Source organism: Corythoichthys intestinalis, chromosome 17, assembly GCF_030265065.1.
Source record: "Corythoichthys intestinalis isolate RoL2023-P3 chromosome 17, ASM3026506v1, whole genome shotgun sequence".
Lineage (NCBI taxonomy): Eukaryota > Metazoa > Chordata > Actinopteri > Syngnathiformes > Syngnathidae > Corythoichthys > Corythoichthys intestinalis.
The window spans coordinates 27,281,178-27,300,626 of record NC_080411.1 but is presented as its reverse complement, the minus strand read 5'-3'; the positions used below and the strand labels follow the sequence as shown (position 1 = coordinate 27,300,626).

Here is a 19,449-nt window from a genome sequence, read left to right as displayed (position 1 = left end):
TACATGTACCGTTACACACTTGGTGTCATGTCATAACTATGATGGTCTTATGGCAGTCTAATGATGCCGCTGTCAAATAAAGTGTTACCTATTAACCCAAGTAAATCAACAAATAAGCCACACTGGACTACATGTCGCAGAATTCATAATGAAGCAAAAAAGTAGCAGCTTATAGTCCGAAATTTATGGTATTTTTGGACATAAGTTTTTGGCGCTGAATTTTGGGTCACTTCTCTAGTATAAAGTAGGAAAATTAGGGATAAAACAAATCTGAACTTTTCGCATAATTTTTTACCATTGTTTATTTTCATAACTGTATACCTACTCTTGTACCCCCTTGTACTGTAAAACTACTACTACTACTACTACTGTTCTAGGGCTGGACAATGATTTTAATTGCAGTTATTAGTATGAGATCCATTGTTATTACAAGATTGCTGTGCAAACACGTTTAGCATCATTATTTTAATGCAGTACAGTAGCAGATAAACTATTCAGTGAAAATCTTAATCTAAAGTATGCATGTAATCAAAATCAAAAGGTGATGATCAATGCCAAGGCTTTATATTTAGTTTCTGCAAAACAAATACCACGCAATTACTGTACATTAAAATAGGCAACTTCTAGAAATATTTTTTTCATCATTCAAGTTTTTCAATATTTTACTGATATTACTAAAAATTTCATATGATTAAGAAGCTTTCTTATTTTGTACAAAATGACCAGCAAGAGAAAATGACCCTTCACAGAAAAATGATATTTCAAGCCAGTTGTGTGTCTATATGTTTGAGCCATCACCCTAATGCACAAGATTCTGAATTCAAGCTGGGTTCTGCTTTCTGTTTAGGCATTCTATTCTCAGTTCATTCTTTTTAGAATCAAACTCAGATGAAGCAGGCCAAATGTTTAACCTTTAATTTGGTGGCTCTTATGTTATGTGCGCTAAAAAAAATTAGGTGTGTTAATTAATGAGTTAAAGCTTACTTGTAAACTTGCCTAGGCTTAATGTATACATAGATAACGTTAATAAAAACTATTATACACAGTATGTATATTTATACACGGAAGCAACACACTAATGTATGTGGTGCATTCCAAACCAGATAAACACAGCATTAATGTTTAATGAATAAGCACCTGTAGAGGCACAGTAGTGGTAATGGCTCAAGTAAAATCACTATTGATGAATAATCTATCAGTGACATTACAGGGTTGGCAAACCGATATATCCGGTTCAAAATCTACCATGTGGCGCAATGCATTAATTATGTGCATGTGTTAATTGCATAGCGGTGGGTAGTTTTGCAGAAAAGAAGGATGTCTAAAAACAAGTTGCAATCAACATTCTATTACATTTTGTGCATTACTACATTTGACTGTGTTCAAACGACTAAGATGAGTTGATTTCAGGATGCTGATCACATAAAGGCATTGAGATAGCAACTGAATTATTAATGACTTTGTAATTCTTTACAGGGTAAAATCGCAAACATTGCTTTGCTTTTATTATAACACTGAAATAACTATCTGTGATTGCCTTGAAGCAAGCATCAACCTTGTTAGTAAGCAATATAGGTTTGGTAGACAAGGTTATGAATAAATAGCCGTCTTACGTATAAATTAACAGTAACGTGAGAGTCAGTGTGAGCTATTGATCAAAAGCCCGGACCGAGTGATACAGTGATAGCAATGACAGCAGTTTCGACAATGTTTTTTCCACATTTTGTAGATTCAACTGTAATCCCCAACATTTTTTACTTGTTTGTAATGTGTAATATTCATTCTCACCCTTCCATTGGAATTATTTTCCTTTGACTTTAATCTTATATGTTTGATAGAATGGAATACCATTATCCTTGTTCGTGCTTTAGTGTTGTTAATAGATTAGGAAATTCTGATAAATTGCATTGTTTATTGATAAATTAAATGTGATCGATCACTATTAATTGACAGTAATTACTGACAATACTACAAACTACAATAACATATTATTTTGCAAGTTTATATTTGTTTTATTCAATTATCGGGTATTTAAACATTGTGACATTTACTGTATGTGTAACCCCGAAATCCCACAGATTCTGGCATAGGTCTGCTCCGATCCGGCATGCAGGCTGCGTTCCCAATGCCCACTTCATACGTCACTCATCCGGTCCGTGCATGCCCGCGGACCTGCTGCAGGTTGACGGACCAGAAAATAGACCTCGTCCGTATCAGTGCTGTTTCTGGCATTTTTGTCCCAGTCTTAGTCTTTTAGATGATAATACTTATTATAAGTCATATAACAGTCATCTTACAATGTGTTTGTATTTGTCTTGGCGAAAACTCGAGATTAATTCCCTCTAGTTTTTGTCAACTTTTACTAAAAATGTTATCGTCTTTAAAATGTTTAAAAAAAAAAAAAAAATCCAAAAATAAATAAATAAACAAAGGTTTCCAACGATTTCAAAAAATATTGTAATATTAAATATTAAAAATATTGTAGCGTCTACAAGGAAAACTCCAACTTAGTGATTACACACACTCAGCAGGAAAACAGTACAATATTTTCAATTATTCATAGCTACGATGCCACAAACTGTATGTAAAAAAAGTTGTCTGAGAATTTAGATGACCCTCACTATTGGCATTAGCTTAATGCTAACGTATGCTATGCTAACACTACGAGTTACATTTATTGTGTGATGACCACTCAGCACAGACCTTTAAAGGCTAAAGCAATATTGCATATTCTCTCTGGCCAAGAAAACAAATCTTACCGTGGGTGCAAGCCTGCGTGGATACTGGAGGCGACAAACTGTGGACAGTGACACAACCAGACACTGCTACAGTACAGGCTAACTACACATAAAATGTCACCCGTTGGGCACTTATGACGGAAACTAACTTTCATCACGTTCCCGTCTCGTCAGACAAAACTGGCATTCGTCTCGTTATGTTTTCGTCTCCCAAAACACCTTTTTAGCTCGTTATCGTCTTGTCACCGTCACGAAAAAACTTCGCTTACGAAATACTTTCGTTATCGTCATCATTGACGAAAACAACCCAGGTCCGTATTTTTAGTCTGACAGATCGGAGAGGACAGACTCAAGCGCATCCGGATTGGAACTGAGCAGATAATGTGGAGCACATTGTTTTGATTAAAATAGAAATGTATTTGTTACGTTGTTTGGAACGGAGCAACGCTAAACGGACATGGACTATATGGAATTTGGGAGACAAAAGATGAATGAATACATCTGAAAAAAAAACAACTTTGTGTTTATTGTTCTCCTCCCTGATTTATATATTTATTTCTTGTATCTTTCTTTTCAGCATCCAGTGTTTTATACTGACATTCTACAGTATGTCTAGTATTTCAACTCATTAACAACTTTTTGACTCTTGAATTTTGTTGTGTGAAAAAGCATACACTTGAATAATCACCATTGAGCAGCTATCGTTTTTTTGTAGGCTAGGCATTTCTCTTCTTGAGTCATAAATCCCTTTTTGTAAGACATACGTAAATCGTGATCATCCATTGGTCAACTTCAAGCTATTACACTGTGTTGCAGTGCTATGAAGTCATACTACTAGCAATGCTGTCACCTGTAATGGTGTCAGAAGCCAGATCAAGTTTTGCTGTTCCAAACTATACGGTAGGGGTTGAACGTGTCTTTCTGGCTTTGAGCAGCTCATTGCAAACAATGACTTTCAGAGTATAGCAGTTGGTGTGACATATTATGCGCGGAAGCGTCATTAGAAATGACTGAAGACGATTCTGCTGCAGTGATTAGTGGTGAGTTATAGCTCTGACTCCATTGAGCTCCATCTGCAAACACATAAGTGCAGACCACGCTCACAGGTATTTTGTTGGAAGCAATTAGAAGCAATATGGCCTCATTTTATATATGTCCATTTATGTCTTAATTGACATTCCAATCTATTTTGCCTTGCGGAGAGGATACAAAATGAGATTCCACCATTTGGAGGTTGAGGTTTATACATCACATTAATCCAAATAACTGCACGCTTATTTGTGCTCATTTATCGTTTTGGTTATGTTATAATTACACTAACTCCAATTTACTCTAATCCAAGATCCTGCTCATGTTCTGGTTTTAAATAACACTCATTTAAATATTGCAATTAATACCCTTTAGTCAACGTTTCACAGTCACGGTACACAATCATTTTGTCCTTAAATAAGTCATAGAAGAACTGAATCATATGCATTGCAGACACAAACCTACATCTACAGTGGTATGAAAAAGTATCTGGACCTTTTGGAATTTCTCACATTTCTGCATACAATCACCACCAAATGTGATCTGATCTTTGTCAAAATCAAACAGATGAAAAAAACATTGTCTGCTTTAACTAAAACCACCCAAAAATTTATAGGTTTTCATATTTTAATGAGGATAGTATGCAAACAGTGACAGAAGGGAAAAAAAGTAAGTGAACCATCACATTTAATATTTTGTCCTCCCCCATTCCCCCTTTGGCAGCAATAACTTCAACCAGACATCCTGTAGCTGCAGATCAGTCTGGCACATCGATCAGGACTAATCTTGGACCATTCTTCTCTACAAAACTGCTGTAGTTGTCACATTCTGCTGCTTGTTAGATTTTGTTTTCCATTACAGAGCCGGCGGTGTGGGCGTTCCCATCATCGCACCTGCGGCTAATTCCAGCAACTCAACATTTGTATATAACGCCGGCGATCCAAGCCAACGTTGCCGAGATATTTGCTTGCTGTTCGCCATCTGACACCTGTACTTTCAAGGCTCGTTGGATTTGCTAGTTTATGCGTCAGCTGTTTTTTCGTTCGGTGATTCCTCTACCATGTGCAGGTATTGAGTGTGATTATTTTTGTTATCTTATTGGCTCGCTGCTCACCGCTTAGTTTAGTGTTATTTGATCCCCGTCGACCTCTTGTCACGGACTCCTTTTGTTATTCTCCCTTTTTCCGCGATCGCATGTTTTTTAGTTGTATTAAAAAACCCTTGTTACTATTCCTTCTGTTTCTTGTCTGCTCTTTGGTCCAATCTTGTCTTCCGCGTTTGCGGATCGTAACAGTAGTTTAGTCAGATTCCTGGAATGTCTGGCATGAATCGCTGTCTTTCAGTCATGCCACAGCATCTCAATGGGGTTCAAGTCTGGACTTTGACTTGGCCACTCCAGAACGTGTATTTTGTTCTTCTGAAACCATTCTGAAGTTGATTTACTTCTGTGTTTTGGATCATTGTTGCAGGATCCATCCTCTTCTTAGCTTCAACTGTCTGACAGACGGCCTCAGGTTTTCCTGCAAAACATCTTGATAAACTTTTGAATTCATTCTTCAATTAATGATTGCAAGTTGTCCAGGCCCTGAGGCAGCAAAACATCCCCAAATTATGATGCTCCCTCCACCATGCTTCACGGTGGGGATGAGGTGTTGATGTTGGTGAGCTGTTCCATTTTTCCTCCACACATGATGTTGTGTGTTACTCCAAAACAATTCAACTTTGGTTTCGTCAGTCCACAAAATATTTTGTCTCAACTTCTGTGGAGTGTCCAAGTGCATTTTTGCGAACATTAAATGAGCAACAGTTTTTTTTTAGACACCAGTGGCTTCCTCCGTGGAGTCCTCCCATGAACACCATTGTTAGGCATAGTTATGCATATAGTTGATGTGTGCACAGATATATTGGACTGTGCTAGTGATTTCTGTAAGTCTTTAGCAGACACTCTAGGATTCTTTTTTACCTCTCTGTGCCAAACTCACTCCATTTGTAGACAACTTCTCTGACTGTCGATTGATGAACATTAAGACTTTTAAAGATGGTTTTGTATCCTTTCCCAGCTTTATACAAATCAACAATCCTTGATACCAGGTCTTTAGACAGCTCTTTTGACCGAGCCAGATGCACATCAGACAATGCTTCTCATCAAGACAATTCTTACCAGGTGTGTGTTTTATAGTGGGCAGGGCAACTTTAAACCACGCATCAGTGATTGGGCACACACCTGACTTAAATTATTTGGTAAAAATTGGTTTCAATTGCTTGTTAAGTCTCCTTAGACAGAGGGTTCACTTACTTATTATCCCCCTTCTGTGATTGTTTGCATGCTATCCTCATTAAAATACGAAAACATATAAATGTTTGGGTGGTTTTAGTTAAAGCAGACACTGTTTTTACATCTGTGTTATTTGGCGAAGATCAGATCACATTTGATGGTGATTTTATGCAGAAATGTGCAACATCCCAAAAGGTTCAGATACTTTTTCATACCACAGTAGTATGCAAACAACAGAGTAATTAATAGTTGTATGATGCCGGAGAAAAATGTCTTCATGCTGAGCTACCCGAGGAGTCGTCTGGCAAGGGTTTCATATCCAGTATTATTGAGCATGGTATCGATCTTCTTGTCTGTTTTACAGCTGTAGCAATATCATCTTTAAAGTTGATGTGAAGTATTTTTGAGTATATTTAGTAATTGTTTGAGAGCGATACCAAACTGATGTTGAGAATTTTGTTGGGAATGTCAATGTCAGTAAATGTAACAATGCTAACTATCATTGGAAAGTGTACTCTGTTCCCTTTGAAATAAAGCCACATTTTTTTCATGAGAATTTGTTAACAAAAATACTATCTGTACATTGTAAAATTGCTCGCCACTGGTGAAATCTTAGTCATCCGGGCATTACAACTTTGACCCATTTGACACACGTTAACCCAAATTAAATTATATGAATCTACAGTGAACTTTATACCTGCTGCGATGTCTTTGTGAACAGATTTAGGGCCAGAGGCTAAATTCATTTGTTTATTAATTTCATGATGCACAGTGACAGAGGAAGAGGAAGAAACAAAAAAGCTTGTCAAAATAAATTAGAAAATGCTAAATACTATTATCATTTCTTGAAAATATGCAAACGTCTTATGTTTATTTGTGCCTCTGTTTATTAATCATGGTTTAAATTGTCACTCTCCCAGTGTGTCCTTCAGCTTTGCAGCAATGATATGTTTACAAGATGTTCTGTGGGTGTGAAGCCGAGCTGTGAATGCACTATTCACTGGAAATAGGAACGAGAGGACAGACATACGCAACTTCCGAAGCTTGTAATAAAAAAAAATAAATAAATAAAAAAAACCTTCCTTCCTTTCTATTATCTTTGCATCTCTTTTGACTGCAACCCCCATTTGATGTCCTGGGATAGACCACCTAATTAGCGGTTAAAGGAACAAGACCAATATTGATAATTAGTGGTTAAAGGAACAAGACCAATATTGACTGGTGATACTGCTATAGTGAGGTGTGGTTTCGGCATACTCTGCTCTTAATCCGCAGAGATATGTTGTGCGGGAGGCGTTACACGATAAAAGAAGTGAAGTGGCTCAGCACTTTTTATGTCTTGCTGTCCTTGTCTGCTCTCTGCTTGTCTCTATGCCCTGCATGCTGAAAGATGGATGAGCCTCAGTCTGACCATTCCAACTTTTTTTTCTTGTCGTCGGAATCTTTTTTTGTAATTGACATTGATGATTACTTGTTTACTTTTGGCCATAAGCAGAAATAAACTTATAAGGTTCAATACCTTGCTTGCTGGAATAACTATAAGAATCAAATTTAGAGGACACATTGTGACCACTGAAGAGGAAAAATGTAGCCGGAGTTGACCTTCTCTTTTTACAAGTTTTTAAAATTCCCTTAAATCAGACATGCCCAAAATCCGGCCCGGGGGCCAGATGCGGCCCGTAGTCAAATTTCATCCGGCCCCCAGCCTGTTTCATAAAATCAATAACGTCTGGCCCGCACACAGACTTAATAAATTGGTCAGCAGTACTGCTACCAGCATATGAAATAGCTTACACACTAAATGCTGCTCATCATTTACCCACTAAAAGGCAGCAGCACTCTAAGCAACATTACCCCGTGTGACCTTTTACAATTTTCTAAAATGGCGACAATCAACAAAATAAAAGTTGACTGCGACGGCCGATGCTTCAAGGATAGGGAAATTGGACTATTTCTTCACTAAAATACGCAACAACTGTGTCTGCCTCATTTGCGAAGACACAGTCGCTGTTTTTAAAGAGTTCAATGTGAGGCGATATGACCAAAAAAGACAGGCTGACACGTACGACAAGATTACAGGGAAGATACTTAGCAAGAAATTGAAGCAACTTGGAGCTAGTTTCATTTCACAGCAGCAGTATTTTGCAAGAGCCCGAGAGTCGAAAGAGTTATTAATTAAAAAAAAAATAAATAAAGCAAATGTGACACACATAATGGCTTGCTAAAATTTGCTTAAATATATTTTTCTATGTAAAGGACGTCAGCCAAGGTTTGCCCCCCCCACATTTTTACCACAATGAATCTGGCCCCCTATGCAAAAAAGTTTGGACACCCCTGCCTTAAATGAACAGAAGATGATGATCCACAATTCAGGAGCAAAATGAAAGCAATAAACACCTAAGCTAAATCAGTGTTGTTAATAACAGCGTTAGAATATAACAGCATTACTAACGGCAATATTTTCTTCAGTAGTGAGTAATGTAATTAATTACTTTTCTCATCTTGGCAACGCCGTTACCGTTACTGAGGCGGGAAAGGCGTGCCTGACTACATTGGTGACTGACGCGAGAAACGTCTGAGAAAGACGGACTCAGGGAGACGAGAGAGCAGAGCAGGATTGGGGAGGAGGCAAAGGAGGGTGACGCCGTTGCAAACACAATGCTACTATGCTAGGTGGCTCCAATAATACCTTACTGTAGCCGATAGCCGACAAACTACGCCCACATGATGCTTCGGTAGACATCACATATATACAGAACTAGATGCAAATAACAGACACGGCTGCATTAGCAACATGTATAATAAAGAACTAGATGCGTAAACAGCCGCCATCTTAAAGCAGTAGACTTCTCAGGAAGGCTCTGTTGTAGAAAACCTTCTTAGCGAACCTAAGTAACTTTTTATCTAAAATGCTCCTAAATCGGCAAAATCTTGACTTGAATCTATCTTTAAATGATGAAATAGTTTTAAAACTTACACATGTCAAAAGTAGACAGAAGGGAAGTAATGCAATAACGGGAGCAATTTTAACAACTTTAACGGTTGATTCACAACATTAAATGACTTACACACATAGCAAAGGTTACTATCTAGTTATCGCAATATCCGCAATACCCCTGTGTCTAGTTAAGTTTAGGGTAAAGAATTGGGCTCGGGCCAATTGTCCCAAAAAACCCTTTAAACTTCACCTTGTGTGACTTTTTTTTTTTTTTTTTTTTTTTTTTTTTTTTTTTTTGAGAGAAAAAAAAACATGAAAATTATCACCAATTACTTTGCCAAGTAACTAATTACTTTTACATTCAGGTAACAGCGGTACTAACGCAATTACTTTTTGGGAGAAGTCATTTGTAACTGTAATTAATTACTTTTTTAAAGTAAGATTAACAACACTGAGCTAAATACATGTAGTCATGAATGATGCTGGCCTGTACCTTGGTTCTCGAATGCACCATGATGCCTTTGGGACGATTCGGTCTCGATCTTCCTCAATCATATGCTTTTTTTTAAATCATGCATATCCAGATAGACAGTCTTGTGTCAGCCCACAAATTAACCCCGTATGGGCACTCCGTCAGACTCACTGGTGTAAATCCCTGCCCATATGTACATGGTGGAAAAATACAAAGTATAAACAATAAATTCCTATCCCTTTATCATCTTAGAGGAGGACAGTTCATTTTATTTAGAAAAAAGGACATCCACTTCTTATGCATAAGTTGCAGCATAGTAGTTGAAAAGAAATGAACAAATACTTATCTTAATATGAAATATATTCATTCACTATTTAAAGGGATCCATGGATAGAAAGACTTGTAGTTCTTAAAAGATAACCATTATTATGAGTTGAAATAATTTGATATTGAAACCCCTCTTGATGTTTTCGTTTTTATACATTTTGTAAAATTAGTTTAACCAGTAGGTCGCCATTGTTGTTGGCGTCGCAAGGCGGTGATGTCACATGGTTACGCTGCCAGGCTTCCAGAATATGACTCTAGCATAAAAATGTCATCTGTTCAACCCTTTCAATTTGAATCCGAGAGGAACATTAATCAGCATGACAGCACTGTCGATATTTCGCAAAACGATTGGCAAAAGCAAAATGAACATAAAAGACGGGATGAGACGTGACGACAGTAGGGGAAAAAACTGTTTGCCAAAATGTGTTACACCGGCGAAACGTCCTACAAGAGGCGAATTTGGCACCCAAAGTACTACAGTGCGTTTTCAGCTTGTTTTGTTTAAATGCATACAGACAGACCATACTACAGATGCCTTAAGAAAATACTTTAAGGTAGGGCTGTCAAAATTATCACATTGACGGGCGGTAATTAATTTTTTAAATTAATCACGTTAAAATGTTTGACGCAATTAACGCACATGCCCCGCTCAAACAGATTAAAATGACAGCACAGTGCAATGTCCACTTGTTACTTGTGTTTTTTTGAGTTTTGTCGCCCTCCGCTGGCGCTTGGGTGCGACTGATTTTATGGGCTTCAGCACCCATGAGCATTGTTTAATTATTGACATCAACAATGGCGGGCTACTAGTATATTTTTTGATTGAAAATTTTACAAATTTTATTAAAACGAAAACATTAAGAGGGGTTTTAATATAAAATTTCTATAACTTGTACTAACATTTGTCTTTTAAGAACTGCAAGTCTTTCTATCCATGGATCGCTTTAACAGAATGTTAATAATGTTAATGCCTTCTTGTTGATTTATTGTTATAATAAACAAAGACAGTACTTATGTACCGTATGTTGAATGTATATATCCATCTTGTGTCTTATCTTTTCATTCCAACAATAATTTACAGAAAAATATGGCATATTTTATAGATGGTTTGAATTGCGATTAATTACGATTAATCAATTTTTAAGCTGTAATTAACTCGATTAAGAATTTTAATCGTTTGACAGCCCTACTTTAAAGTAGTGATATCAAATAGGGGTGGTGTAAATATGCTAAGTGACTAATGTGGTCAACAGATCAACAATTTGCTTTAAAGCTACCACAAGAAAACACTATGCTTAGAAGTATGAGAGGGAAACACATGTAAAAAGTATTTTGAGACAATGAAATGGTAATAAAAACACAAATAGTAAGTACTCGCTGCTTTTAACCGATAAGCGCATGTGTTGGACGTCTCGCCGCGTAGAAGGAATGGCAGTAACCCGGTAGTATTTGTCGAGTGACTGTGACAATGTACGTCATACCCCAAGCGTCCATAAAACATGGCGGCCTCCGTAGGTCAAAGCATGTACTAAGTATTATAAGTTTTTAAATCAATGGCAATATTTTATGTGTTTCTAATAACATGTATCAGTAAAAGAGAACAATTGTGGCGTATTAGAGCCTAAAATTCTTTAAGTCCGAGGTTCCCTTTAAGGGAAAATTCTTTATAAACTCTTTCAGTACCATTGACGATGGTAGACGTCCAATTATGTGGCTCTTTTCATTCCTCTGCTGTGAATTTAACTTAGTTTGTCACTAGTAGACGTCCAATACATTTGAACTTGGAGGATTGGATTCAAACTGACCGGACGTCTATAGCAGTCAATGGCAGCCAATTAGTTTTTAGTCTTGGTTCAACGATATTTTGACATTAAATCAATTTACAGTATTGTTATACTGTATAACCTCAGCAGAGTTCACTGCAACTCTGCTTACCTTTGGCATTGATCTAAAAGCAGGGCACAACTTTGCTTTTTCTACTCAAATTCTGGAACCCTATTCGTTATTCTCAAGTTTACCTACTGTCATGAGTCATTGCGTCAGCCAAGGACTATGTTTCTGATTACATCGTGAGTCGTTGTTTTTGTAGCCTCTTTAACCTGCATGAAGTAGTTTTATCGTGCCAGGATATGACCGGGCAGTCGCAGTGAAATCACTCTGCGGTGCTTCGAGCTGTGACAGGAGGAGAACGTTGCCCTACTTTGAGTGCTCCGTAATTATGTAACGCTCGAGTACCTGCAGCACCAGCGGCATGACAACTTGTGGCAATGGATGTGAGGAGTACAGAATGCAGACAGAAAGTTGCTCTTCTCTTTCCAGTGATTCACTACGTCATTTCGGTCATCTCTCATGAGTCCCATATGGTTTTTAGTCAAGTGTTGCACCGATACCATTTTTTGGCTCCGATAACGAAACCTGACTGTGCAGTATTGACCAATACCGATACAATACCGATACTAGTTTGTTTGAAATTAATGTATGCCGGAAAACACACAGGTGACACGAAGTTCCGCTCTGAGACCCCCAATATGACCAAATTTCAAAATTGTCCTATATGCATGTGTGATACATCATTGGAAAGCTTAAAATCTCTAATTTCTGGGGTAAGAAAAATTTTGAACAGAAGGGCATTTAAAAAAAAAAAAAAATTAAACAGGAAAACCCTAACTGGAGTGGAGAGCACGCGAGAGCAGAATTAAAGACACCATGATTTTAACGAGATATTATCGCGTACTTACCTTGTTTCGATTCAAAAACTCCATGTAGCATGTATCATAGAGTATCAAGACACAGATGTGAATGGTCACAGCCGGATTTTGGGGGATTTTACGGGTGAAACATAGTAATATAACAAGGGTCATGATGCAGAAATCGCAGACATCAAGGAGTGGTCGAGATGCTCTTTTTCATATATTTACCATTTTAAACTTTTTTTTTTTTTTTTTCAATTTTTCTTTGTTATGATCGATTATATATCATCTAACATATCGGAGAAAATACGACAGTAACAAAAAAAAAATACAATTATGGGATAGTTATGAGGTAGATATACGTGACTTTTTTACAGACACCATTTTTTTCATTGTGATGTTGTTTGTTTAAAATATGCGAGTGAATAATTTTTTAAAGTTTTTTTTTTTTTGTAAACCAAATATTAGACATCAATAAATGATTCTAAGCTAAAAATGACACACATTTTGAATAATAAATATAATTAATTACCTTCGTTTAATGGCTGGGTTGAAACAAAAGCGGTTGCGCGATATCTGTAAACGGGGGTTTCCAGGGTAAAACGGACAAATTAAAAATAGTTTGGGGGCTTAATGCGCCATGAATCTGCTATGGCAGCATACAGACATATCAAACACAACAGTTGTTTTGGCTTAAAATACAGCAGTTTCTTTTAGAGAGGAGTGCAAGAGCAGAAACTGATTTTTCAGTCTTGTCTGTGTTTTCCGCCGTATACAAAGTGAATCTATATGGGTGACAATAGTTAAATAAACCTTTGGCTCTCAAAGGCCAAAATAGCGCTAAATTTGTGAAATGAAAACATGTATAATACTAGCCCAAGTAAAAATACAATGAATGAATAATTAATAAACTTTTTAAACCCTGAGTTTTGGTTCTCAAATGCCAAACAGTGCAACTTTCATGAAATTATAGGTAATTATATGGACCACAGCATCCTGTCTCTCTATTAGCCTCCCTCTTTGTGCACCAGCAGCAACACACACTTAGCCACTTAGCTTAGCTTACTTTGCTTGCTTCTACAGCACTTTTGAATAGGCTTGCCACCCGTCCTTTGAAATAAGGAATCGTTCTGAATTGGGAATTAAAATTTGCGTTCCATATTCAACCTATACGGAATATATATAAATAGATACATGTCTATGCATTTTAGGAGTTTTGGAGCTGTCCCTTTTTTTCGTCGTCTGTACGGCTTTGGGCGCGAGGTGGGCATCCCTTATTTCTATTTCTGAAAGGTGGCAACCCTACTTTTGAAACAGATCTTAAATTACAGCGGCATTTCTTTCAGTAAAAGACAAAAAAGTAAAGTAGACGAAGTGAGCTGACCTTTTTTTCTTGGTAGCAGTCCTACTGTTGCAGCCTCTAACTCTTTGTGTTCGTTCAAATGTTTTATCAGGTTCGAGGTATTGAAACTGGCCGATTTAACTCCACCTCCAAACTTTCAGGCCGCAAATCTTGTATGCAGCCATTGTACTCGATGGAGATTATAATCTGAAATATTTCCAGACCGCCGACATTTTCCTCTCATATGTTGTTTTTCCTACGTATGAAAAAGCTGCCCCGGCATTGGTTAAGAGCGGCTATTGGCCCGCTCTCATTGCTCTGGAACAGGCCAATAACGATAGCTGCTTGGCATGCAAAGTGATCACGTGTCATCACACAACAGAGAGTGTAGTGAGTGTCAGGAGAAAAAAAGGCTGCGGTCAAGTGTTATAATACTGGACTGGTAAATGGTATCAGCGCCCTCTTTGTTGGTACTCGCCGATGTATCGGAGCATCTAGTTTTTACAGAAGAATATTCGGGCCAGGTGTTCTGACTATAATTCTACAACAAAAATAAAAGTAATGGGATTATAGGGAGAAAGTTGTGAGGTTTCAATTCAAGTTTTATTTCATGAACGTACTAAAAGAATATAAAGGAAAAATTTAATACAAAGTCAATATTTCTGCCGTAAATGACGAGAATTTCTCTTTTAAATATCTCAAAATGGTTGCCTTTCTCCTTCATTACATTTTCTCCTGTTGTGACTTTTTCCCTCAGAATATTACCACTTTGTTATGTAACGTGCCAACTTTTTTCATGTCACTTTATGGTTTTCCTACTCTTAGCTCGCTTTTCTTTGGCCTAATATGCCTGCCTTACTTAGTATGTCATTTATCTCCTGAGCTGTTCTTGCTTTATAATCCTTTAAAAGTTTTCCAATTTCTCTAAACATCCAAGCAACTGAATCTCTTAACTTATACAACTTTGCCAATCTTCTCCCCTCATGCTCACGCCCTCTTTCCATTTCTATTATGTCTTTTTTCCTCGCCCGTCAAAGCCTGTTCATAAAAAAACGCTTAGGCGCGTTACCTTTCCTGTAGGAACCTGAGTCTCAGCTGTCGCTTATATAACACACTTCAAGACATATTTTTGCAGCGTGGCGAGCGTGCATGAGTTAGTCAACTCTTCATTATGACGAACATGCAGTGCTGTATGTCATTTGATGTTAATGCTGACAGGACATTTCCCCCCCTTTTCCTCTGTAGAGAGCAAAGCTCCATGCTGCTTTGCAGGAGAAAAATCGTCTCAACCTCGAGCTGATTGGCCGTCACCTGAAGGCATCCAAGTATGACCAGGTGATGTTTCCACACATGCATCCTGCAAAGAGAAAGCAGAAGGCACCTATAAAAGCCGTTGTAATTCCTACATTGGTTACCTAATTAGGCTGCCAATACCTTCACTCTAATTATAGCTGAAAGTGTGCAATTAAAGAGCATCTTGTTCACTTTATTTCTAATCCACTGTGGTGGAGTTTAGTGACAGAGATAAGAATTGTGGTAATGTCCCACATTATATTATAACGCCAAAAGTGTTCACTCACATCCCATTCATAATCCAAAGATTAATATGACGTTTCTCCACTTTCTGCAGTTATTACAGCTTCAACTCTTCAGGGAAGCTTTTTCTCATGGATTAAGAGTTTGTTTGTAGGATCCTTTGACCACGCTTTTAGAAGCGCATTTGTTAGGTCACTGATTTGGATGACAAGGAATGGATCTCATTTTTGTTCAGTATCCCAAAGGTGTTTGGTTGGGTTAAGGTCAGGACTTTGTAAGGATGTAGATTTCTAAAGTAGCCACAAATTTTACTCAAGTAAGAGTAGCGTGACCTCATAATAATATTACTCAAGTAAAATTAAAAGTAGTCATCCGAAAAATTTACTCAGGTACAAGTAAAAAAAAAGTATTTGGTGAAAAGAATTCTCAAGGAATGAGTAACATTGTGAGTAACTGCTTAAGATGTTTGATCAAAAAAGAAAATTATAAACAATGGTATTTTTTTCCAGCACAAAGCTATCTACAGTATATGAACTGCTATTATTATACTGTACTATAACATATTACATAACCACATTAAGCCAAAGGAAAAAAAAATAATCTCCTGCGAGGGAAAAAAATCTACAGAAATTAAGCATACATATTTCCTATTATGAAACTGAAGGGATAACTTCTCCGGTTTTCTGTGGTCAATCGGTGCCAAGTAAAAATTGGCGGAGAGATTGAAATCCGCACTTTCAAGTCATTTTGACAGCAGTGCTCTATGTCAAATACTGAATTTTTTACTGTGCTTTCGAAGGAGATAATGCCTTTTCTCGTAGGCACCGTCTAACTGTTTGCATTAATCTAACACACTTAATATAATTAATCAGGGAATACTATCGTTTCTCATATTTACTGTTTGACTTTTTTTATTACTCTAACACACCCAATATGAAATAAATAGCATAGTTCAAGGAAAACCAGCAGAATATAGGGCATAAAAGATGCGATGGCTTCTTATCATGGAAGCCCAACATTTGCGTCATGAGCAAGATTGACGCACCAACTCTCGCAATCAGTACCCCTGGACATTCCAGAACAAATGGCGGGACGCTCTGTCCCAACACAAGGAGCTCCGGAGAACGCCCGAAATCCAACTGATAACATGACTGACAAGACTCCTAGAGACCCTTTGACGCTATAGTGGCAAAATCCAAAACCCGTGTTGCCCGGACTACAGTAACTCATGAATCCTCCTGTCCAATCCACAAACAGACAATAATCCCAAACACACCCTTCTTCCTGCCCACGGCCCGCCCCGCGAGATCCTTCAAAAGACTGAATGTTTAAGTAATAACTGTCATTTTTTCTCGGGAACCTTTTGTTGACTTCTGATATGATGATTTTGGAACGAGCTGGCTCCCTGCCTGAGTGCTTCTGTTTCGCCTTGCTGTTTTGATCGCTGTCTACTTGAATAAATTGTCAACTTGTTTTCGGCGAGCCTTCTTTAAACATTTCAAAATGGAGTCAGTACAAAGGGTTAAGAATAGGACTGTCAAATTTATCGCGTTAACGGGCGGTAATTATTTTTTAAAATTAATCACGTTAAAATATTTGAGGCAATTAACGCATGCATGGAATGACCCGTTCATGCGTTGCCAACAGTTTACAATGACGCCGTTTTAGCACATTGAGAGCTTAAAGGCAGAGAAATGCAAGTGGACACAGGCCTTTTATTGGCTTAATCTTTGGCAGCTACTACTAACAGTCATGGTTGCCCAACTTCCCATCATGCATTTTGGCGGAGCAAGAGACGATCTTTTTCTTAACACGCTTAATATAACACAACGCAGAACATACTGTATACCATTTGCTGCCACCACTGACAGTCATGGTTGCCCAACTTTCCATCATGCATTTGGGTGGAACAGTTAAGTCGCTACAGTATCATTTAGTGAAAACACAACAAAAATAATATACCTATCTCTCAAGTTTATTTTTTGATTGAAAATTTTACAAATTTTGTTAAAAGGAAAACATTAAGAGGGGTTTTAATATAAAATTACTATAACTTGTACTTAAATTTATCTTTTAAGAACTACAAGTCTTTCTATCCGTGGGTCCCTTTAACAGAAAGAATGTTAATAATGTGAATGCCTTCTTGTGGATTTATTGTCATAATAAACAAATACAGAACTTATATACAGTATGTTGAATGTTTATGTCCGTCTTGTGTCTTATCTTTCCATTCCAACAATAATTTACAAAAAAATATGGCATATTTTAGAGATGGTTTGAATTGCGATTAATTACGATTAATTAATTTTTAAGCTGTGATTAATTCGATTAAAATTTTAATCGTTTGACAGCCCTAGTTAAGACTAAGGTGAATGCGCAGAGTTCGGCCTTCTGGCCAGATTGCCGGATTCCCCCCGGCCCGGGCCGTTGGCGCTGCGCCAGCGCGGGTCCATCGGTTCGGCTGGTGCGGTTCCGGCGGTCTGGCAAGAAGGTCAGATTCCTTCACTTTAAAGACACCATGTGATTGGAAAGGCCGGCATGATCATCGATCAACAAGCTTGAATCTGATTGGTATAATGGAGTCATGTGATTATAATTGCAACATCTCGTTGGTGAAATTGGTTGAGCCACTGTTGGCGTCTGCCCCCCCAAAAAAGAGGTAAAATCTAATTCTGTATGTGGAATACAGAGGGAAAAATGTAACGACTAGTGTAGTCCAAAGTAGCTGAGTAAGAGTAGCGTTTCTTCACAAATCTACTCAAGTAAAAGTGAAAAGTATGGCTTAGTAAAACTACTCTTAGAAGTACAATTTTCTCAAAAAGTTACTCAAGTAAATGAAACAGAGTAAATGCGTTACTACCCACCTCTGTTTACAATGTACACTGTTGCCAAGTGTTTTTTGAAACATGAACACGGCATTCCCAAACTGTCCCCACAAAGTTGGAAGCATGGAATTGTCGCAAATAGTGGCTCAGTGAAAAGAACACTGAATGCTTCAGCAATGTGGTTAGATCCATGCGCCTGTAATTTAATGAGGAGAGCAAGTCTTTCTCATCTGACATCAGTGTGTAACCTCAGAATTTTTTTTCTGGGAGAATCTTCAAACATTTCACATAAACACACCCCTAAACCTTCTAGAAAGCCTTGTCAGAATAGTTGAAGCTGTTGTAAATACAAAGGATTGGCCAACATCATACTAAAACCTATGGATTCTATGAATTGGATGTCGCTTAAATTCATAAGAGAGTCACGGCCTGAGAGTGAATACTTTTGTCAAAATACTGTCATGTGTGTGATTTGAGATTGTGTGTTTTGAGTTTCAAATATGATCATAAAGCAGATTAAACTCATATTCGGGTTTATGATTCATCCAACTGAAGACACTGCTATTCATGTTAAAGAATGATTTAAATCATGGGTGAGCACTCCTTTTTGCCTAGCGAGCTTCTTTTCAAACGACTAACCCAAAAATAAATACAGAGTACTGGCAATCTTATTTCCTTTGGGAATAAATCCCCCCCAATTGCTATCTAAATAAAGACAAAATCACTTATGTTTCCTGCTCAGTATTAAAGACCTCAGTTTAAAAAAAAAAAAAAAAAAGACAATTTGTTTGCTGGTGATGGATTTATAATAACATTTTAAAAATGCATTATTGTAATCCCTGAAGGGAAACATAAATTTACCCTGTGATGTATTTTTCTCTGGCATTCAATAAAGATGACGAGTGTGCAGAGGAAGAGTGAGAGTACCCTTACTACTGTATTGGTAAATCCACTATTGTTAACATTCAAGTGAAATTTACTAGATAAACTAAGTAAATGTTTTTGCGCTTCCTCAGCACTGTCACATGCATACATGTTAAAATGAATCCTGCACAGTGCTTTTATGTTTCAATTTCAAATTAATTCTGCATAATCTTGCATTTCCCTGCATTGCTACATTATTCAAGTTACGATTTTTCTAAAATACGAACAGGACAGATTATGGAAAAAACTAACTGCTCTTATTCCTATTTACCAACTACTGATATTACTGCTGTGACCTACTGATGTTTTATTCATGGATAGATTGACGTGAGTTGCAAGGGAAACTTTTAGTG

The 19,449-nt window shown here is 37.4% G+C and overlaps 1 protein-coding gene across 10 annotated transcripts in view; it reads left to right on the top strand.

The window, feature by feature from the left end:
* Positions 1-19,449, top strand: part of rimbp2a (RIMS binding protein 2a) — a 148,731-nt gene that overhangs the window by 50,299 nt on the left and 78,983 nt on the right. For 9 of the 10 annotated variants that reach the window (XM_057818558.1, XM_057818559.1, XM_057818564.1 and 6 more), the window contains one exon: positions 15,057-15,146. The exons of the other annotated variant lie outside the window; for it this stretch is intronic. In XM_057818558.1, the coding sequence (XP_057674541.1) occupies positions 15,057-15,146 (90 nt within the window). The remainder of the gene's footprint in view (positions 1-15,056; positions 15,147-19,449) is intronic. 10 annotated transcript variants of the gene reach the window in all.